General features: G+C 43.9%; 1 protein-coding gene across 2 annotated transcripts in view; it reads right to left on the reverse strand.

The window, feature by feature from the left end:
- Positions 1 to 22,846, reverse strand: part of CCDC13 (coiled-coil domain containing 13) — a 37,092-nt gene extending 14,246 nt beyond the window's left edge. Inside the window, exons 1-9 of one of the 2 annotated variants that reach the window (XM_048837408.2) lie at positions 22,669 to 22,846; positions 18,548 to 18,771; positions 14,943 to 15,091; positions 10,834 to 10,976; positions 8,930 to 9,019; positions 7,633 to 7,749; positions 6,541 to 6,645; positions 4,387 to 4,551; positions 2,347 to 2,523 (exon numbers count right to left, since the gene is read on the reverse strand). In XM_048837408.2, the coding sequence (XP_048693365.1) occupies positions 2,347 to 2,523; positions 4,387 to 4,551; positions 6,541 to 6,645; positions 7,633 to 7,749; positions 8,930 to 9,019; positions 10,834 to 10,976; positions 14,943 to 15,091; positions 18,548 to 18,765 (1,164 nt within the window). In that variant the 5' untranslated portion in view covers positions 18,766 to 18,771; positions 22,669 to 22,846. The remainder of the gene's footprint in view (positions 1 to 2,346; positions 2,524 to 4,386; positions 4,552 to 6,540; positions 6,646 to 7,632; positions 7,750 to 8,929; positions 9,020 to 10,833; positions 10,977 to 14,942; positions 15,092 to 18,547; positions 18,772 to 22,668) is intronic. The other variant, XM_048837410.2, reaches the window with a different exon arrangement.
- Between the last annotated feature and the right edge of the window lie 1,146 nt (positions 22,847 to 23,992).

The raw sequence follows: 23,992 nt of genomic DNA on the forward strand, positions 1-23,992 counted from the left end.
GCAACATGCTGCAGAGCGAGATAATTCAGTACTCAGAGGTCTCGATCTTGTAAAGCCCTGCACGCACAGTGCATGGAAGAGTGTGCATGGCTGATGTGCAAGTGTGAATGGAGCCTGTACATGTAGGTACAAGTAAGGTTAAGTGTTTGGCAGAGTTCTACACAATGAGTGATAATAATGCATACTCCTTCATGATCATACTAAAAAGGGGTGGGGCCTGGGCAAAGAATATACAGTCACTCCTCGCTTAACATTGTAGTTATGTTCCTGAAAAATGCTACTTTAAGTGAAATGATGTTAAGCGAATCCAATTTCCCCATAGGAATTAATGTAAATGGGGGGGGGGTAGGTTCCAGGGAAATTTTTTTTGCCAGACAAAAGACTATATTACATATATATATATACATACACACATATACTTTTTAAACAAATGATTTAATACTGTACACAGCAATGATGATTGTGAAGCTTGGTTGAGGTGGTGAAGTCAGAGGGTGGAAGAGGGTGGGATATTTCCCAGGAGATGCCTTTCTGCTAAATGATGAACTAGCACTCGGCTGAGCCCTCAAGGGTTAACACGTTGTTAATGTAGCCTCACACTCTGCAAGGCAGCACGAATGGAGGGAGGGGAGACAGCATGGCAGAGAAAGACAAACACACATCATGTGTGAGAGAGATGCGCATTGCCCCTTTAAGTACGCTGACCCAACTCTAAGTACACTGCCTTTTTAAGTAGATCAGCAAGTTGAGACAGCAGTTGCTGCCAAGAAGCTCCCTCCGTCCTGAGCCCTGTCGTGTCCCCCCACTCTGTGGAGATGGGGTAAAGGATAGGTGGGGAGGGGGATACATGATTTTGGTAGTTGAATATTCATGGTAAATAGGCCCAATGGCCTGTGATGGAATATTAGATGGGGTGGGATCTGAGTTACCAGGAAAGAATTTTCTGTAGTATCTGGCTGGTGAATCTTGCCCATATGCTCAGGGTTTAGCTGATCGCCATATTTGGGGTTGGGAAGGAATTTTCCTCCAGGGCAGATTGGAAGAGGCCCTGGAGGTTTTTCGCCTTCCTCTGTAGCATGGGGCATGGGTCAATTGCTGGAAGATTCTCTGCTCCTGGAAGTCTTTAAACCACAATTTGAGGACTTCAATAGCTCAGACATAGGTGAGAGGTTTTTCGCAGGAGTGGTGGGTGAAATTCTGTGGCCTGCGTTGTGCAGGAGGTCAGACTAGATGATCATAATGGTCCCTTCTGACCTAAATATCTATGAATCTATTAGCACCCCTCTTCCCTTGCCCCTGCACAGCGAGCAGGAGGCTCCCAGAGCAGCTCCAAGGCAGAGGGCAGGAGCAGCACACGGCAGTGGGGGGAGGGACAGCTGAACTGCCTGGCAACTGATAGCCTGCAGGGCGGCTGCCGCACAGGGAACGTAGGGGAGCTGATGGTGGGCTGCCTGCCCACCCGGGTTCCAAGCCCCCACCAGCCAGCTCCAATGGGCTGCTCTTCCTGCAAGCAGTGGACAAACCAGGTGGCTGCCAAACAACATTATAAGGGAGCATACTGCAACTTTAAAAGAGCATATTCTCTAATTGATCAGCAACATAACAATGAAACATTAACTGGGATGACGTTAAGTGAGGAGTTACTGTATTATTGTTATCCCTATTTTGCAGGTTGAAAAACTGACACACAGAGCTGGGACTCTCTAGATTCCATTCCCACTGTGTGACCTGGAGAAAAACTTTCAGTGTCCTCTGATTCGGACTGCCAGCCTAGGCCTTTATTTCAGAGGTCCTGAGCACTTACAACTCCAACTGAAAGTCAGTGGGAATTGTAGGTGGCTCAGCACCTCTGTGAATCAGGCTTTGTGTGTCTCCAGTTGGGCAACAAATAATTGAAGCGCCCAAAATTAGTAAGCATTCCTGACAAACGTTGATGAAATGCCCAGGATCACACGGTGAGTCAACAGCAGAGCTGGGAATAGAATCTAAAGAGTCTTGATTCCCAGTCCCTTTTTCCACCCACTAGACAATCCTGTCTCCACCTTTTATTACAATTCTGCTGGACAGTTCTTATGAAACATGCAGCCCATAGCCACCTCCAAATGTGTCACCCTTTCCTTTGTGCCAATTCTAAATCTTTACCAGTGTCTGAAGACAATTCAATATAAAATGCAGAAGTTTTGGATCATTCTTAAACCTAGGATTGCGCCATGGATTTTACAGGCCTCTAACTATCGTAAGTGTATATTTTGGTCACTGTGTTGTAGTATGTCTTCACTATCGCTATTTATAGCTAGAGCACTAATTCCGGAATGCCAGGGTGGGATTGCAGTAGTCAGACTGTACCAGTAAGGCATCTATGAGCTCATCGTCGTGCTTTCCTTTCTCCAGCAGTGTTAAGATTTGTCCTTTCAGAGCTTTCACCTCATTGGACAGCACTTTGTTCCTGGCTTTTGATGCATCTAGTTTTTTTTTCACATCCTCATGATCTTTCTGGAGAGCGTTATGTTCCCCACTGAGTTTCTGCAATTATGTAAACAAATAATGTGAAATGACAGAAGAGATCAATCATATCATAGTCTACATGCATCTTCTCAGTTAAGGGAGCACAGGGAAGCAGACACAGTCCTTTAGAATCCAGAGCTGCGCACTGGCTTGGCAGTCGAAAAGTGACTCACCTCTGTGTAAATAGACATATAGATATATTGTTATTGCATGTTTCACTCATCACTTGCTCACTGGCACTGTTTGGATTTAAGCAGATTCAGTTTTTGCAATGAAGCAAATTATAATTTTGTAACAAAACCTGAAGCATTGTGTTCCTGATCTGCCATTTGCCCCGTAACTGAAGTGACTACACTGTTGATTAACATCCTCCTCTGAAGAATAAAGAGCATCAAAATATAAATACATACAATTATATATTACAAACACACTGGCGACACTGAGCCAGATTCCAATCTCAGTAAGACCAGTGGAAATCTGGAGGAACCCCAGACTGGTAAACTGGGCGCAAGCAAACACTATGTGTTTTAACAGAGCTAAATGTAAATGTATACCTCTGGGAACAAAGGAAGTAGGCCATGCTTACAGGATGGGGGATCTATCCTGGGAAGCAGTGATTCTGAAAAACATAGGGGTCATGGTGGATAATCAGCTGAACATGAGCTCCCAGTGTCACACTGTGGCCAAAAGAGCTAATGCCATCTGGGGATGCATAAACAGGGGAATCTCAAGTAGGAGTAGAGAGGCTATTTTACCTCTATATTTGGCAGTGGTGCAACCGCTTCTGAAATACCATGGTCCAGTTCTAGTGGCCACAATTCAAGAAGATAATTGATAAATTGGAGAGGATTCAGATAAGAGCCACAAGAATGATTAAAGCATTAGAAAACGTGCCTTATAGTGACAGACTCAAAGAGCTCAATCTAGTTAGCTCAACAAAGAGAAGGCTAAGGATTGACTTAATTACAGTCTATAAGTACCTACATGGGGAACAAATATTTAATAATGGACTCTTCAATCTAGGAGAGAAAGGTGTAACATGATCCAAATGGCTGGAAGTTGAAGCTAGACAAATTCAGACTGGAAATAAGGTGTAAATATTTAATGGTGAGAGCAGTTAACCATTGGAACAATTTATCAAGGGCCGTGATGGATTCTCCATCACTTACAATTTTTACAATTTTAGATAGGATGCTTTTCTTTAAGATCTGCTCTAGGAATTCTTTTGGGGAAGTTCTCTGGCCTGTGTTATACAGGAGGCCAAACTAGACGACCACAGTCGTCCCTTCTGGCTTTAGAACTATGAAGTTCCACTCTGAGCAACTATTGTGAATGGTGCCTGAGACAGGAAGACAACAATGGAGTTATTCCAGATTTACAATGGGGTAAGAGCAGAATCTGGCCCATGGGGTATGTAATTGTGGGCAGCAGAATGCCAATTTTATCCTCATTGTCAAGAGTGAGAGGCATATGTACACCTAGGTGCTCAGTTACGCCAGCTACAAGGCTGAACTGTGGTGGGGAGGGGAGAAGGAGGTTCTCAGCCTCAGTGCTGGTAGCTGGAGGCATTCTAACAACTGGTGGTGGGGAGAGTCTATAGAGAAGTGCACTTGCTGAACCTTTGTACTGTATGTAGCCCATGCCTCTCTGCACATCTTGCTGCCATGGCCCTATGCATCCCCCACACCCGCTGGGGCCACTAGAGCATTCAGCAGTGCTAGCCACTTCTCTAACTCCTGGGCACTGAGACCCTACTTATATTTAGCCCCGGGTGGGTGTGACAGTGCCCTATCCCTTCTCTAGTGCACCTACACAAAGGGAGGCAGAGTTCTTACATATTACGTATTCTATGCAAATCTATCACAACTCCCCGTGCCTTACCTGCAAGGCTTCTTTCTTTTCTTTTTCCAAGCTGCGAATCCGTAACAGGTTTTTCTCTTGGGCTGACAGCTTCTGTGGATCTGTAAGGGCCAGCATTTCCTCATCAACATTATTCACTGATGCTCTGCTCTTGCTCTGACCCAACTGATTCTCCAGCTCTCGAACCTAGGGGAGAATGTGAAAGTACACTCAGGACCTAACTCCGGCTTTGGCTGTGTATGCATTGCTTCGATTGATGTCAAAGATGCCAAAGGTTGGATCTGGTCCAGAGTGGAGAGTCATGTCATATAGTTATTGACATTACAAATCACAGTTAACTGGCACAGCAGCAGGGCCCACTCTTTCAAATTCCCGTTCATAGATGTCTACACCAGGCAGGTGGGCACAACTAGACACAGGAAGGTATGTCTTCAGGAGGGAAGACCCATTTTGGCCAAAGAAAAGCTGGAATTTACCGTTTTAGCCAATGAAAGTGAAAAGTCCCTGTTCAGCTGCATGCACCTAACTGCAGTGGAGTGACAGCACACAAGAAAACAATCAGAGAGAAGCCTTATGTCCTGTGTCAGCAGCTTGTCTCCATTTCCCAAGTGGCAGTAAGGTGGATGAAGCCCCTCAGAAGTAATGGAGAGTTAAAGATGTCACTAGAAGGTTCATTGCTAAGCATCTTGGACCAGGATCCTCATTGTAAGTGCAGGATTCCCAATACCAATGGAGCTGAAGTTTGAAATAGTTTAATTAATAAAAAGAAAAGGAGTACTTGTGGCACCATAAAGACTAACCAATTTTGCAGTTGATAGATTTCCACTCCATACGGCTAAATGCAGTGCCTTGCATAATGACAGGTTTCAGAGTAACAGCCACAAGTCCTCCTTTTCTTTTTGCGAATACAGACTAACACGGCTGTTACTCTGAAACCAGTTTAATTAATGTAACACAAAATTTCCTAGGGTGGGTGTGTTTAAAAAAAACAACCCAAAACTCAAACCCCAGATTTCAATATATTGTAGAGCTGTTTATTTTAATGCCTGTTTATCTGAGCACTAAATGACTGGCCATTTATTTGCATTAAATAATTTCTGTATACTTGGCCACATGCTGCAAGCAAGTGATGCTCCTGCAACTGCTACAAATTAAGAATTAAATAAATTAGGGACTAGCAATCTTTCTTCTTCATTCTCTCCCTTACTCAGTCACAACAATATAGCCCATGGTTATGGACAGTGCTCCAGCACCTGACTTACACAGCACTAGATGCTGCAAGACTTTTTAAAAGGCAGAAATCAAACTTTTAAAAAAATGTATTTTCTAAACAAACCAACCTTCTCCAACCCCCCAAAATACATGTCAAGTTTTCACATCGCTTTGCTTTAAGGCGTGATTTTACGCCTTATATGATCATAACATCATACCATGCTTGTAACACTATCATGAAAACTTACCAGCCAAATACAAAATTTAGAATCACGAAATGTAAGGTAGGAAGAGACTTTGAGAGGTCATCCAGTCCAGCTGCCTGCACCGAGGCACGACCTAACCTGTTCTTAACATCTCCAATGATGTGGAGAACAATTGATTGCCTTCCTCTTTATAACAGCATTTAACGTGGCTGAAGACTGTTATCAGGTCTCCCTTCAGTCTTCTTTTCTCAAAACTAAACATCCCCAGTTTTTTTTAACCTTTCCTCATAGGTCAAGTTTTTTAAACCTTTGATCATTGTTGTTGCTCTCCTCTGGACTCTCTCCAATTTGTCCATTTCTTCCCTAAATGTGGCAACTAGAACTGGACACAGTACTACAGCTGAGGCATTACCAGTGCTGACTGGACCAGGACAATTACCTCACCTGTTACTCTAGAATGACATTAGCCTTCTTTTTGTGACTGCACTACTTGCCTAGCATTGATTGTGACTTATTGATAACAAGACAGCTAGTGATATTTACTTGCTCATCAGAAGAAAAAAAAATACTCACCACAGGTGAACGAACAGGGTGGGATTTTGCAGGACTGCACTATACAATATGTCCATGTTCAAAATGTCATAATTTCAACAAACATGGAGGCCCAGTATGTGTTTGCAAGTTTGCACTCAGCTCTAAACACCAAAAAGATAACTTTACATATAGATTAAGAAAAAGACCCAGAGTAGTAACTTACCTTGCCTTGCAGAACAAGTATTTGCTGGGCCCGTCCACGCCAACTGCCAGAGATGGTCAAGAGATTCTGAATGTTCACATCTTCACCAACTTCACTTGCTAAAAGCTGTGAATAAGCCATGAATATTAACAGAGAGACTGGGCTATATGTGTGTGTGTGTATATAAATGTGGCCCTTCTCCTAGCAAACACAAAATACTGAATTTATATACATACTTATTGTATCCCTTTGGTGCCTGTAACTCATATTCAGCCCATATGAAGCAAGTTCTGTCAGATCAATACTACAACAGAGAACTGTTTGTGACCAGATTTTGGCTAATATTAATGGCTTCACTGGGAACCAAAGTACCAACAAATTCTTGCTGAAATGGGTATTTAAATACAATTCAATATTTAAAGGTTGGATATTCTTCTTTCTTTAGAAAGGAACCACTCAATAAAATGTCTGAACTGTCCTTACAGTGAAAGGTGAATCAATACTATATATATGTGGAGGGGGCGTTCAAATTGTACTACATGGCCACCAGTATTAACAGATAAAAATCCCTTTAGTAACCATTATTAACAAGGAAGTATCATGTGGGAACAGTGCAGAATAATGCACTAAGGGGCCACAGTGAATCAGGAAGGAATAAATTGCTTTGAAGCCCCAGTTCAGCAACTATAAGCATGGATTTAAATCCCATTGACTTGAATAAGATTTAAGCCTATGCTTAAAGCTAAGTATGTGATTAAATGCTTTGCGAAACAGAGATGCGCTTAGGCACATGCTTAGCGTTAATCACAAGTTTAACTGTTTTGTTGAATCAGGGCATAAATGTCGTACAAGATTCAGAACTGTACCATCAATAGAAATATTGGAAAGTGATGGTGGCATTGTTAGATCAGGAATTACATGTAGCTCAGTGTTCTCCACTTTAGAATCCAACCAGTGTTATCACCGCTCTTGTGCCTTCCTTCCTGGTGCATCAAGGAGACTAATCAAAACCAAGAGAAAACAAACCACCATTCTTGATTTAACAAACAAACGGTCTCCCTTACAGAAACCAGGCCCAGATCACTATGTACATTACAAGATGTGGACTAGTACCTTTTGCATCATCTTTAGTTCCTGTTTTGTGGTTTGGAGCTGATTGCGATACTCCATTGCTTTAAAGTTGGCTGCAGTTAATTTTTCTTGCAAAGCTTTCAACTCTGGACTTTCAGGCTTTGAGAGAAGGAAAATGTGTTTGATAAGGATGGAATCCACTATAGAAAACAGAACTGACTACCAGAAAGGACAATACATGACCAAGAGGAAAGCTCAGACATGTCTCAGAATGGGTTGATACAGAATAGCAATGTACATGTACATTCTGAGAGATATAGTGACCTTTCAGCAAAGGAGGTCTCAGTCTGCAAATAGCTCCTGATCAAACCCATCTGTCTTGAGGAGACAGAGGGACACCCTTCATCACAGACTGAGTGCAATATCTCCACTGGACTCCAAGTCCTAATCAGCCCGTTTGCCTTGCCTGTGTAGCAGTGGATTGTGCTTCCTCTAATAATAATGATACTCTGTGCATCTTGTGAATCCTCAAAAGTGCTTCTGCAAACAATAATGAATTAACCCTCAACATTGACGTGAAACAAGTAACTGTTATTATACCCCTTTTACAGATGGGGAAACTGAGTGTTCAGTGGTTTGCCCTGGATCCCACAGTCAGTCTGTGGCAGAGCCTGGAATACAGCCTAGATCTGCCTGACTCCAAGTCCTGTGTTTTAGCCTCTGGGTCATCCTGCCTCTCCAATGCCTCTTCTACCATCCTTCCACTAGGCTCCCAAGCTGTGGAATAACCCCTTAACTGAGTTGTGTTATTGAAAGAAAATAAAAACAAACCACAATGCAACTCTGACAGAACTTGGCAGGGACCTCTTAAAAATTAACAATTATTGTTTCTTTTATCTATGGAAATAATTATCAATTCTCCTGTAAACCCCCCCTCCCCCCCAATTACGATGGTATGTGGTAGATCATGGTTTGCTTGGTGAGCTCTGAAGCTGACATGTACTATAACCCTTGTTTAATCGGAGGCCCTGTAAAGATGCAGCAGGGAGAAAGGAAAGATCAGTTGACCAGGTCACAAAACTTTTTCTTTTCCAACACTATAACCACCCACTCAAACTCACTCACTGAGTTTGAACATACAGCAATTAGGACAGATTATAATACCAGTGGCAAGGATAGATGATTTCATCATGATGAAAGAGACTGTACAACAGAAAGGAACAAATTATTAGTTGTCATTTTGAATTTTTCTATAAAAAACATAGCTCATGAAAGCTTATGCTCAAATAAATTTGTTAGTCTCTAAGGTGCCACAAGTACTCCTTTTCTTAATTCATACCGAGTTTCCTTCCATCGTTCTCAACATCGATTGCTTGATTCCTGAGTCATTGCCACCAAGAGACTGGATTTTTCCGAGGGCTGTTTGTAGCTGAAACACATGCACACATTACAGAATGCATACAGTGACCAGAGCATAACTCCAAGGAAGATTACGCTGAAGAATAACAGTGACTTCAAAAGCATGTGTAGCTTTTAATTACTCCAGCAAAAATGTCTTCATCTTCCATTAAACTTTCCAGGTAGCCACATAAATACATATTTCAAAAACACATAATTAAATGTTCCCTGAGAGAAGCTGTGCTATTTTACTAAAAGAAAGAACCGCAACCAGCTGCTGACTTGCAATGGTGGGATCAGTCGTCAAATGTGGGCACCGAGGATGCTCACATTCAGGAGTTAGGTACATAAAGCAGGTATCTATGTACTTAAATGCAGATCAAGTCTAATAGAGATCAATGCATGGGATCAGAACATCCTATTATGATGCTGTCATAAACATACAGCTAAGGGTAGCATAAAATCCCTCCTTTACCTGTAAGGGGTTAAGAAGCTCAAATAAACTGGTTGGCACCTGACCAAAAAGACCAATGAAGGAAGAAGATCCTTTCAAATCTATGGGAGGAGGTTTTTTGTTTGTGTTTTCTTTGTTGTTCTCTCCGGGACAGAGAGAGACCAGGGCAGAAAAAACACCCCCTCCTAAAACCCTACTTAAAATGAGCATCTAGATTACAAAAATTGTAAGTAAAGCAAGGAAATGCATTAGATTATCTTTTGTTTTAGCTTGTGAATTTTCCCTAAGCTAAGAAGGAGGTTTATTCTTGTTTTTTTGTAACTTTAAAGTTTTGCCTAGAGCGGAATCCTCTGTGTTTTAAATGTTATTACCCTGTAAAATTACCTTTCATCCTGATTTTACAGAGGTGCTTCTTTTACTTTTTTCTTTATAATAAAGTTCTGTTTTTAAGAATCTGATTGGTTTTTAGTGTCCTAAAAACGCAAGAGTCTGGTCTGTGCTCACCTGGTTTACCTATTTGGTTGGTATATGATTCTCAAGCCTCCCCAGGAAACGGGGTGAAGGAGTTTGGGGGGATATTTTGGGGAAACAGGAACTCCAAGTGATCCTTTTCCTGAATCTTTGTCTAGCTCATTTGGTGGTGGCAGCAGTACCCATCCAAGGACAAGGAAGGATTTGTGCCTTGGGGAAGTTTTTAACCTAAGCTGATAGAAATAAGCTTAGGGGGTCTTTCAGGCGGGTCCCCACATCTGTACCCCAGAGTTCAGAGTGGGGAGGGAACCCTGACAGATGCTCACGTCTAAAATCGGTTTGCTCAATAAAATGTAGACTTTTGAATTCCAATTCACCCATTTCATATGAAAATCATGCAAAATTGAATAAAAGAAATTATTTTACTTAACCCTATGACTCCATAGGTATTTTAAAGGGGAAAAATCCTACTGTGTAATACCCCATGACTGAGCTTCAGGAAAGTTAGGGCTCCTTTTGGATTAGCTGGGACAGTTCTACAGGTCTGTGGCCTCATTCTCCAAGATGCGGAGAAATAATTCCTACCAAAAAAGAGCCACCCCAGAAGGCATAACTAGAAGATTGCTGTGATTACCCTTTGGACAAGCACCTGCATTTTCAGATTTCTAACTGGCATTTCATGAATCTCTGGCTCATTATACCTCATTCCCATCCTTCCAGAAAGGATGGAAACTGCTAAAAGAATGAACCCATCTGTCCTTCCAAGGGCAGGGATGAAAAGAACCCATGGCAAGAACTGATGCTGTAACAAGCCGACCAGTAGCAACAAGAATCAAAACCAGTTTCTCAAGCTGACATTGCCCTCAGAAAGCTACTGGCCTGATTTCGAAGCTCTACCATGACAACAGAAGAGACCGTACTTCTTTTTCAAGCTCTTTGACTTTGTTATTCAGCTGTTTCACTTTGGCTTTTTCACTCTCTGTCTCAGCAGTTAGCTCACGATTCTTTTTGGACAGTTCAACGATTTTAGTAGCTGCAACATCCCCTGCTAAACCAGACATCCCTGAAGAAAAAAAAGAGAAATACATAAAATGAAGGAAAAATCTTAGCTGCAGGATCCAGATTAACTAATGTTTTTCTTCTCTACCAAGAGCATACTGTATTTTTATGACCAAACCTCCTTCATTTAGATCTGTACTAAGCACAACTGCATGGTTAAAGAGAGAGTGCATAGCAAGGGAGAGAGAGAGGCATTCATGATCCAACTTATGCCACCCAGCCCTCAGTTAGTGCTCACCCAATATCTTATCATGGTGCTGGAGGCACTATGTTCCTGGAGGTACCTACTTTGGCATGAGACATAAAGCAGAGGCCCTTTCCACTTGTGGTCATGAATGCCTTGTCCATGCTAAGCTATAACCCACATTTCGACAAATGCCAGCAAGAATGCAGCTGCTCTAGGAGTAGCAATGGCGTAAGCACTAGTATAGACAAGGCTCAGCTAGTTTGCTCACGGTATTGTGAGAGCCTGTTTTGAGTAGGTTTTCGTGACATGGTGGTGAAAATACCAATGCTCAGTTTGCACTGGCAGCTTAGCACTGGAGTAGCTGCTGAACCAAAGGTACCAGTTTTGCTCGATCCCTTCACTGTTCTAAAGGGTTAGAGTCCTGGCTACATGCCAAATGGGTAATTACACGGTTCCTATTAAAAAACACCTTGTACTTTCACATGGGTTCTTAATAGTTCCACAATGTTACTGTACACTGTCAAACAGATGCTACATTCTCCCAGAGTTGTAGATAAAGTAATCTTTGCATACCATTCAGACTGTCATGTAATTTAAGTGATGAAAAGGTACTATGTACAAGTACAATAATAATTAAAAACATGTACAAGAATATCTCTATCTCTACAATAATACACAGGAAGTAAAAACCCTGAGCAGTAACTCTTCTGCAGGTATATGAAGATTTTGCTGGGCTACTGCCATTAGCTGCCAAACCCCCATAGTTCTGCTGATCTGTCCCCTCAGCGTTTCAAGCTTTGTGATGACCTGTTTGCCAATGTCTGTAAGGATCCTCGGTATCTCATACCACATGAATTCTGATGCAATGTATGGAACCCCAATTAATTCTAAATCTCTTACGAAAATGTTATGCCTCGTACAACTCAATTTACTTAAAATGGATTACACAGAGTGTGGGTCAGGGGAGAATGTGACCCCATATGTGTTACTATTGAAAATCCTTGCAAAGAAAAATGTGTCTGCATCATTCTTGCTCTTTTGATCTGGTATAATACTTCCTCCCATCTCCGGGAACTATTACTCCTCCTCCTCCTCTTCATAATAATTAACAATTAGTGATAATTATTATAATAAAAACAAATAAATAGCATTTTCATACAAGAGGCTTAAAGTGCTTTATACCTCTGAGAGATGGGTGATGATCATTATCTCCATATTACAGATATGGAAAATTGAGATACAGAGGCCAGATTTTTAAAGGCATTTAGGTACCTAATTCCCATTTAAATCAATGGGTGTTAGGCACTTAAATACCTTAAAAATCTGGCCCAGAGTGACTTGCCCAAAGCTAACCTATGTGTCAGCTGCAGGAGCAGAAACAGAATTCAGGAGTCCTGGCTCCCAGTTTCTAGCTCTAACCATTAGACATACTGTCTTTTGGTTATTAAATATAAAATGCAAGGAATAAGAAAGCATGAACGTATAAGGTATGCGTCATTCAGTCGTGCTTATTGCAGTTATTCTCCTTTCCTATTTTGGTCATCGCAGCTACTCTGGGCAACAATGACGCCTGGTGGAAGAAGCTAGGACTGCATGTCTAAATTGTTAAACACCCAGTACCATTTAAGTTTTATGCAGTTTTAATCATAGCTGTCCACCTAGCCAGGGCCCCAAGTGTGTGTGATACAAGCATTTAAACAGGGCAGAGATGCAAAATGAGGAATGCAACACAAAATAACAGAGGAGGAATTTAAGAGTCTGTGGCATTTGTTTCTTCAACATGAATAAAGTTTCTAAAATTTGACTTCCAGAATTCATCATTTTTGATGTCAGTAATAAACAATTAACAGATCTGTGTGGAACTGAGGTTCATTTATGTCTCAGATGTGCCTCCTGTAAGATACAATAAATAAAGAATAATATTTTGCCTTTTTAGAGCACCTTTCATCTAAGAATCTCAAAGCTCTTTTACAGACATTAATTCTTAAGTTTCAGAGTAGCAGCAGCATTAGTCTGTATCCGCAAAAAGAAAAGAAGGACTTGTGGCACCTTAGAGACTAACAAATTTATTTGAGCATAAGCTTTCGTGAGCTACAGCTCACTTCATCGGACGCATTCAGTGGAAAATACAGTGGGGAGACTTATAATTCTTAGAATATCCTTCCCTCTGACATAGGAAATATCATTACCCCCATTTTACAGATGAGGATACAGAGGTTGAATGACTTGTTTAAGACCACATAGTGCATCAGTGGCAAATCCAGCACTAAAACCCAGAGGTCCAGGTGCCCATTCCTCTGGACAACACCCACAACTCCCATCTCAGGTGAGAGATCTGAATTTACTGCATCCTTAGCTGGAGTTTATTAAGGGGAAAAATGACAACCGGAGCATGTAATTACAATATGACTGAAAGAGGAGCATTTAGCAAGCCCAAACTTTTCTTTAGAAAAAGAGATAAAAGCATTAATAGAAATGGTGAGACTTTAACAGGAGAAGAATTAGACACTTTGAGTGATGATGCTAAAAGCACCTGAGTGGTTTCACTAATGGTGATATAGTTGCTTTACATCTTTGGAGAAGGTTCTAACTCCTCCTCTACAAGCACATGAGAATGAAATTCAAGAGTATCAGAATAATGATTCAATGGCAGTGACATCAAAGACAAAGTTTAGGAGCACAACCTCTAATCCCCACCAGCAATTCCACTATGTCTCACTGTACCTGGAACAGGCACACATAAGTTCCCTGTGACAAGAAGCCTGCTGTAGCCAACATGAAGGCCTGTGGTAGCTGAAGGAAGATGCTTTTGGTAGCCAAAAGGAGAGGCCCACAGTAGTCAGTGAAAAAAGGCCCAAGGCAGCACACTGAAGAGGCCTGTGGAGGCGACAGTGAAAGGCCACTGGCAGCTAGTGGAAGAGGCCCAGTATGGCCCTAAAAGGATTCAGCCAGGGGAAAAGAACAATACACATGCAGCACAAAGAGCGTTTTTTCCTCACATGAATAAAAGCACAGAGTGCTGCAGAGATGCTCCTCATCAGCCGTGACTACACACACGCCACTTTTTGATCTGCTTTCTCCTCATTTTAAAGATGTTCTGGCCTGAAGTTACTGGGCTCGCTCTCCCTGGCTGCCATTTCAGTTGCAGGAATCAGCCAGAGAGTGGAAGAAAAGTGACGTGCAGCCTAAATTTGATACCACCATTCCCCAATAATTTCTGATATTCAGGAAGAAGAAAAGCCTCTAAGCACTCTCACATGATTGTTGAGAAACCCTAAAATATAATAGCAATCAGAAGAAAGAGGGTCCCTTGTAACACACCTCTGTGATATAGCTGGGAGTTAGGGACAGCTCCAAATCCTCTCAGGCAATTAGTCTCTTTTAAAAAGGCCTAACTAATTCACCAGACCCAGAGCCCTCAGTTTCCCTCACTCTCTCATACAGCATCAGTGCAGGGGAATTACTATAGCCCTAACACCACAGGGCATGATTTTCAAAAGGCTGAGAACCTGCAACTCCAAATGAAATCAATGGAAGATGTGAATGCTGAAAATCCATAGTCACTCCTGCAGGCTGGGTAGTGCTACGTGGAAGGGATGAAGGTGCAGAGTATTGGGAGCAGTACCATGTAGGAAGTGAAGAGATGACATATGAAATCATTGTTATGAACTAAACTATTACCACAGTCCTGTTACCAGCTATTGTTATGAGCATCAAGCAACAAGTTCCTACAAGATGGCCTGTCTTGCTGCAGAAGTGAGTCTATACATCTGTTCCGTTTACCTTTCAGGGCTAATCTCTCCTCCTCTATTTTCTTTCGAAGCTGCCGGATTTCAAAATCTCTCTCCTTCACCAGTTTGTACAGCCTGCCATTTTCATCTACAACCTCTCGAAGCTGATCCTGAAGCTGCTCGTTTTCATCCTCAAGCAACCTAGAAAACAAATCAGCAATTATGGCAGATACCAGCTTCAAATATATGCTCAGAATAATAAAATTAATAATAAGTTTGATTACACATAAAACCATACCTAATGAGCTATGTTCACTAGGGGTAAGTAAATTAAGTTTTGAGAGTCAATAAATTCAGTTAACTTCAGTGCTTCTGGTCTTTGTCTGGGACAAGGAGTGGAAATACCACAAGAAAGTTAGCTCTGGTAGGACTCCTGACTAAGTTATTGAGTTAACTTTGTCCTATAACTGCAGAGATGTTCACAGGCCACTCTACCTAGAGTGGTCCCTTACAATATTATGCTAAACAATCTGCTCCACCTGTTGCATTTACTGTGATGCTGGGAGTTCCTTTCCCACACCTGAAGAAGAGCTCTGTATGGCTTGAAAGCTTGTCTCTCTCACCAACAGAAGTTGGTCCAATAAAGATATTACCCTAACCACCTTGTCTCTCTAATATCCTGGGACTGACATGGCTCCAACTACACTGCATACAATGGAACTTAAGATCTTAGGTACTTAGATGGCTCCCATCCCCGCAGTACCTGAGCACCTCTCAATCTTTAATGTAGTTATCCTCACAGCACCCCTATGAGGAAGGGCAGCGCTATTATCCCTATTTAACCAAGAGCCACAGAGAATCTAAGTGACTTCCCAAAATCACACAAGATGTTGGCAGAAGAGTAGGAATTGAACAAGGGTCTCCCAGAGCCCAGACTAGTGCACTAGCCACTGGACCATCCTTCCTTGCCTTTCTTAAAGGGTCCCCATAAATGTCAGTTTCTGAATGGAGACCAAATCATGCCTGTGCAAAAAAAGATGCGTTTTCTCTGCCCAAATCAATTTCTGGTTTTAGGTACATATTCCCTGTATAAATATAATAAGCAGAACCAATTTAAGGAAAGCTTCAAAACACTCATAATTAAGTGGTATATTCCTGGTGTAAACCCCCAGATTAAAGGGAATTCAAAGCCTTCTGCAATATTCAAAAAGAAGAAGAGCAAACAATGCCGCAATCCACTCAGAGAGGTGAAAAAATACGTCATTCCCAGGTTTCTATCCAATTCCATAGAGACTCATACAGTAAAACAGTACCGTTTTTTGCTGGACATAAACTTGTGCACAAATACATTTTTAAACAGTTATGAAGTTAATCAGGAATAAAGTTTCAAAATCTAACCCTCCATTTCCAACTTTCCACATAGGTTTTCTTCAGAGCTGTTTTCCAAAATTTGACCAAAATTAGTTTCGCCAGAGGAGGATTAAACTCCTAACAGCATATAAACAAAAAGAAAAGGAGGACTTGTGGCACCTTAGAGACTAACAAATTTATTTGAACATAAGCTTTCGTGAGCTACAGCTCACTTCATCGGATGCATTCAGTGGAAAATACAGTGTGGAGTTTTATATACATCGAGAACATGAAACAATGGGTGTTACCATACACACTGTAAGGAGAGTGATCACTTAAGGTGAGATATTACCAGCAGGAGAGCAGGCGGGAGGGAGGGGGGTGGAGAACCTTTTGTAGTGATAATCAAGGTGGGCAATTTCCAGCAGTTGACAAGAACATCTGAGGAATGGTGGGATGATGACATCTTCATCATCTGGACCCATGGAAAAGAAGCCCTTGAGGAATTCCACCATGATTTCAACAATTTCCATCCCACCATCAACCTCAGCCTGGACCAATCCACACAAGAGATCCACTTCCTGGACACTGCGGTGCTAATAAGCGATGGTCACATAAACACCGCCCTGTACCGGAAACCTACTGACCGCTATTCCTACCTACATGCCTCCAGCTTTCATCCAGACCACACCACACGATCCATAGTCTACAGCCAAGCTCTACGATACAACTGCATTTGCTCCAACCCCTCAGACAGAGACAAATACCTACAAGATCTCTATCAAGCATCCTTACAACTACAATACCCACCTGCTGAAGTGAAGAAACAGATTGACAGAGCCAGAAGAGTATCCAGAAGTCACCTACTACAGGACAGGCCCAACAAAGAAAATAACAGAACGCCACTAGCCATCACCTTCAGCCCCCAACTAAAACCTCTCCAACGCATCATCAAGGATCTACAACCTATCCTGAAGGACGACCCATCACTCTCACAGATCTTGGGAGACAGGCCAGTCCTTGCTTACAGACAGCCCCCCAACCTGAAGCAAATACTCACCAGCAACCACACACCACACAACAGAACCACTAACTCGGGAACCTATCCTTGCAACAAAGCCCGTTGCCAACTGTGTCCACATATCTATTCAGGGGACACCATCATAGGGCCTAATCACATCAGCCACACTATCAGAGGCTCGTTCACCTGCACATCCACCAATGTGATATATGCCATCATGTGCCAGCAATGCCCCTCTGTCATGTACATTGGTCAAACTGGACAGTCTCTACGTAAAAGAATAAATGGAGACAAATCAGACGTCAAGAATTATAACATTCACAATCCAGCTGGAGAACACTTCTTTGGTCACTCGATTACAGACCTAAAAGTTGCAATTCTTCAACAAAAAAACTTCAGAAACAGACTCCAACGAGAGACTGCTGAATTGGAATTAGTTTGCAAACTGGATACAATTAACTTAGGCTTGAATACAGACTGGGAGTGGATGGGTCATTACATAAAGTAAAACTATTTCCCCATGTTTATTCCATCCCTCACCGTTCCTCAGACGTTCTTGTCAACTGCTGGAAATGGCCCACTTTGATTAACACTACAAAAGGTCGTTCCCTCTCCCTCCCCACTCTCCTGCTGGTAATAGCTCACCTTAAGTGATCACTCTTGTTACAGTGTGTATGGTAACACCCACTGTTTCATGTTCTCTATGTATATAAATCTCCCCACTGTATTTTCCATTGAATGCATCCGATGAAGTGAGCTGTAGTTCACGAAAGCTTATGCTCAAATAAATTTGTTAGTCTCTAAGGTGCCACAAGTCCTCCTGTTCTTTTTGCGAATACAGACTAACACGGCTGCTACTCTGAAACCTGCATATAAACAGACTTTCCTCTGAGAAACATCTCCATCGTATCATATCGCTTTATTAGTTAGATTTGAGAATAAACTAAAGCAAAAAGGAGGGAGTAGGTCACAGTGTAGTAGAGATGAGCTGTGGAGAGCTAATGAAAAGCATCAGTGAGGCCCTGGGCCTTGGCATGAGTTGGCACCTGGTCTATAAGCATTACAGACAGCACCTCCCTCCCTCACTGGGGTGTTATGAGGATAAATACATTGAAGATTATGAGGTACTCAAATACTACACTGATGAAGACTTGATAGCCCTACAGATAGATTGCCAATCCATGATGTCAGTAGTGATTTTACATATTAACGTCAGTGGGAGTTTGTAGGACGAGGTGCTAAGTATAGTTCTGTATCCTTTCTAACAATGTGAATTGTACCTTTACCTTTTGCTGATCTCTTCATTTGATAGTTGTCCATCTACTTTAAACAGATTTAAATCATCCTGGACTCCAAAAGTCTCCTTTGGGTTGTTGCTGCTGTCTTTCTGAATGTGCTTTTCTTTCTTTTTCTCCATAAGATTTTGTAGCCTCCTCTGCTGTTGCTCCTGTAAAGCCTTAAACTGGATTTTTAAATTTTCATTCACTCCTTTGTCAGAGTCCATGGTTTGCTAAAAACAAAACAAGAAAAAAGTCAGAGCAGAAGATTACAGAATGAGAACCTTTTCAAAACTAGCCTCCCATCTAACTGGCTTCTTTGTATCCTTTCCCACTCTCTCCTCTGCTCTGTCATAGATGCCACAAACCAATCTTCCCCTCTGGTAGTGGTTTACAAACCAGACCACAGGTAGTCTTCCCCCATACTTGAAGTTTAAAAAACAATGAATTAAATAATCATTTTAAAAGACAATCCAAATAAAAACCACAGTACTAACAAGATATATGCTATACTTTACTGATTAATAGGAACATAGGAATTGCCAGACTGGATCAGACTTGTGGTCTTTCTAGTCCAATCTCCGGTCTCTCACAGTTGCCAGTACCAGATGCTTCAAGAGGAAGGTGAAAGAAACCTCACATTAGGCAGATGTGGGATAATCTTGTTGCACGTTAGGTTTCCTCCTAATTCCCAAAAGGTAGAGATTTACTTAAAGCCTGCAGCGTGTGGGTTAGTATCGCTTCCAAAATCTTTTAGCATGAACTATTATAACTCTGGATATTCCTGTTATCCATAAAAATGTCCAATCCCTTTCTGAACCTTGCTAAATTTTGGCAATTTGTGATCACTGCCTTCTGCTGCATTCCACCGCCCTCTCTGTGTTTGACATGAATCTAGAATGTAAGTTCCCTGGGCAAGGAGAGTGTCTTCAAGTATTTACAATGCTTTTGGTACAACATACATAAAAGATAATAACTTTTAAAGTCATGGCCTCCAAAAAGTAATTTATACAAATATATTTATCTTAGAGCAGTAGTTCTCAAAGCTGGCCCGCCGCTTGTTCAGGGAAAGCCCCTGGCGCGCGGGACCGGTTTGTTTACCTGCCGCGTCCGCAGGTTCGGCCAATCGCGGCTCCCACTGGCCGTGGTTCGCCGCTCCAGGCCAATGGGGGCTGTGGGAAGTGGCATGGGCCAAGGAATGTGCTGGCCACAGCTTCCAGCAGCCCCCATTGGCCTGGAGGGGTGAACCGCGGCCAGTGGGAGCCGCGATCGGCCGAACCTGTGGACGCGGCAGGTAAACAAACCGGTCCGGCGCGCCAGTGACTTTCTCTGAACAAGCGTCGGACCGGCTTTGAGAACCGCTGTCTTAGAGAATATTCCATTTTTCTTGAATGAAGCCTTTAGTACTGTTTTAATGAAGAATTAACCAGAAGTAACGATTAAGGGATTTGGTAATTAGAAAACCTTCCACTCCAAGGTCAGTGGTTTGTGTGAATTAAATGAGTTTGGTGGCCTCAGTCCAGTGCCCCCACCCATCCCCTTTTTCAGCAGTATCAGCAGGGCTATGAACTGAATCAGGCCATGGAAACTGAACTGCCTTCTCTCACCCCATTAAAGTAGAGCTCACCAGACCCAAACGTGATTGTGGCTCCATTGTGCTAGGTGCTGTACAAATTGTTCGGTCTATAATAATCTCACTCAAGTTCCTAACAAATGTCATTCCTTGCAACCTGTGACAATTTGGGGAATCTGTTTATGTACAACTTATGAATTCCGGTTAATGTTGTGAAGTTATTGTTATATCATGGAATACACCTCTGTGTGAATGTGGAACCCACCATTTGCTGATAGGTCCCCCACCAGAGCAGGGACAATGCAGAGTCATTAACCTTCATGCCTGTGCTCTTACCGCACAATGGGTATGCTAAGGAGGCTGCTTGAGCAGAGAAGCAGGAGCGGAAAATCCTCAGCAGAAGAACAAAGAAACAAGATGTAGGTAAGACATATAAACTTGAGACACAGAGACACACACACAGGAGAAAGGAAAAGACAGGAGGAATGCTTTCATAGTGGGGGTCCAGTTTAACTGCAAGACCAGCAAAGGATCAGAAAAAAATTAGCTGACTTATTCAGGCTCTATGTTTCTGGAGAGAAACCATGAGGTGGAGGGAAGGATTTCAGACTTCCCAGAGTGCTCTGCTTAAGCCCAAAGAGCTCTCCAGAGGGGTACGAAACTGAGGCAGGGAAACATACACCTGTGTTCATTATTTTGAAAAGATCTTTACGTTGCTTGTGCTAAGTAAAGAACGATGTTTAAGAATCCTGTGCAGAGTCTGGGTGTCTGTTGGTGTTCATTGTCACGGGCCGCTGAAGAGGTAAAATGTAAACCAGAAGGTTCACACCTTCAGTGGAATTCTGGGGAACACAGAAGTGCTGCTGGGAAGGCTTGGGGGAGACAGCACTAGTTTCAGAACTCAGGCAATTGGGCTGCAGGGTCCCCCCTGCCAAGAGCGGTGTCAGATGTGAGGTCTACAGCAGGAGTGCATGTCTAGAGACCCAAAGTCAGAAACAGTACCTAAATTCTGTCCAGCTCCAGCAAGCTAAAGGCACGTGGGATTCAGTGTTTGGATCCCTTTATGACAAACGGCTGAGTGTCCAGCAGGGGAAGCATGACCAGAACTGTGATACAACCCCCTGACAGTCAGCTATTGTGCATCCTTCTTGACAAAAAGGTTGAGGATTTCACAAGCATGTAGAACAAGTACACTTTCCCTCCAGACAGTCTGATCAAAATAGGATTGAGGCACTAAATAGGGCAGTGTGGGGAAGGCTGTACTGCTGTTGTCTGCGGGTAGCAGATTTAAATCTCCAGGACGGTCTACCAATGCTAGACATGTTCCAAGAGTGTTCTTTAAAAGAAAAAATAATTCAGACACGTTCTTAAAAAAACAACAACCCCAAGGTAAGAAAACATCTACAGTGATGAAAAATTATTTCATATATTATACATACATATATTATATATACGAGCATATAAACACACATCTGAATACATGAATGGCAACCATTCTTCTCGAAAGACGATGGTGTGTTTGTAGTTCAGTTACTGTGTGTCATGTTGCATCATTGCAAGCAGCTAAAGAGTCCAGTACATATATAATGTAAATCTCCACAGACATATGCAGGGGTTCAGGGGGCAAACGCACAGAGGTATAGCAATTATTTGTGGCCATATTGCATTACACAGGCATCCTACATTACAATTCAGCATCGGTGTCCTAGCTTAGCACCACCCGCCCTCAACCCAGGTGTATAGGCTGAAGCCAGCTCCTGCCACTGCGAAGGCACTGGCTGGGGACACCCCCAGCGCACAAGACAGTGCCAACCCTTCCCCGCAGGGGCAGAGGGAGAAGTCCTCGCCCCATGGGCATAGAGAGGAGTACTCCCCCTCCCTCGCCACAGAGGCCTGGCCTGGAGCCCCCCCCTCCCCCCAGGGGCACAGAGAGAAGTCCTCACCCCCTCCATAGGCACAGGGGGGAGTATCCTCCCCACCCCAGAGGCCTGGCCTGGAGCCACCCCTCCACCCAGGGGCACAGAAAGAAGTCCTCACCCCCTCCCACAGGCATAGGGGGGAGTATCCTCCCCACCCCAGAGGCCTGGCCTGGAGCCACCCCTCCACCCAGGGGCACAGAGAGAAGTCCTTGCCCCCCCCATAGGCATAGGGGGGAGTACCCCCCCGCCCCAGAGGCCTGGCCTGGAGCCACCCCTCCACCCAGGGGCACAGAGAGAAGTCCTTGCCCCCCCCCATAGGCATAGGGGGGAGTACCCCCCCGCCCCAGAGGCCTGGCCTGGAGCCACCCCTCCCCCCAGGGGCACAGAGAGAAGTCCTTGCCCCCCCCCCATAGGCATAGGGGGGAGTACCCCCCCGCCCCAGAGGCCTGGCCTGGAGCCACTCCTCCCCCTAGGGCCAGAAAGAGAGTCGTCCCCATGGGCACACGGAGGAGAGACACCCCCCCGGCCCCGGCCCCGCCCCCCCGGGGCACGGCCTGGACCCAGCTCCACCCGAAGCCCAGGGGCCCCCCTGCCAGCCCCAGTTCGGGGTCGCTGGTCCCGCGGCGCCCCGCACCCACCTCCCGGGCTGCGACTCCCCTGGAGCTCCCGCGATCCGCGTCCCCTCAGCCCCCGCCCCGCCCGGGGGGCCGGGCAGCGCCACCAGCCCAACCCGAGAGCCCGCTCGCCGAGCCGCCCCGCCAGGAGGAGGAGGACGCGGGGCGGTTGCCCCGGCAACCATCCCCGCGGAGACGGGGCGGCCGGAAAGCAGAGGAGGGCGGCTCGGAGTGTTACGACATCCGGGGCCTTTCCTGAAGCGACGCCGCTTGGGTGGGAGCCGGCGGGGGCGGGGCCGCCGTGCACGTGCCTTGTGCGCCGTGGGCGCGGGGCCGGCTGGCGGGGCCGCGTGGCCCGGCCGGCTGATCGCTCTCTGTGCACAGCGGTGCCGGCCAGTTCCATCTCCCGCTTCCTGCGTCCCTTGCTCGATCCCTTGGGCTTTCGTGTGAGACCCGATTGCGATGAAGTTCCCCTGAATCGCTCGGGGAAGAGAGCTCCCTGTGGTCTGGTACCAAGATTAATAGAGGCCAAGATCGAAGCAGGTGTCAGAGGGGTAGCAAGTGCGAGTCTGTATCAGCAAAAACAAGGAGAGAGGCCTTGTGGCACTTTAGAGACGAACACATTCTTTTGGGCATAAGCTTTTGTGGGCTAAAACCCACTTCATCGGAGGCATGGAGTGAACATACAGTAGGGAGGTATGAATACCTTACACGGCATAGGAAAAGATGGGAGTTGCCTTAGAGCTTCCACTGAAACAACAAGAAAAGGAGGACGAGTGGCACCTTGGAGACTAACCAATTTATTTGAGCATAAGCTTTCGTGAGGTACAGCTCCTCGTGAGCTACAGCTCCGACGAAGCGAGCTGTAGCTCACAAAAGCTTACGCTGAAATAAATTGGTTAGTCTCTAAGGTGCCACTAGTCCTCCTTTTCTTTTTGGGAATACAGACTAACACGGCTGCTACTCTGAAACCTGTCATTGAAACAACAGTATCACCCACATTAATTTAGGCACTGACTGTAATTACGTACCAAAATGTTTCACTTCAAGTTCAGGTTTAGTTTTCAAAAAGTAATCTAAAGAGTTATGTCATACGCCCATCACTTCATTAACCTGTGCTGCTTCATCGACTGAACTCTCTGTTTCTATTAAACCTGTACCTTTCCTTTCCATAAGGTGTTTTAATTTTAAATCAATGGGTGAGATAGATGCATGAAAAGTTGGTGAACTCTGCATAGCTAGATCCTGATAGTCGGGACTAGAAAGAATAACTGGTTTTCGAATACAGGGACTGGAGAAAGTGCTACATACCCTGTAAGGACATGTTGGGGTGGAACAAAACAAAAGT

This window comes from Caretta caretta, chromosome 2 (genome assembly GCF_965140235.1).
Source record: "Caretta caretta isolate rCarCar2 chromosome 2, rCarCar1.hap1, whole genome shotgun sequence".
In the NCBI taxonomy this organism is placed as follows: Eukaryota; Metazoa; Chordata; order Testudines; family Cheloniidae; genus Caretta; species Caretta caretta.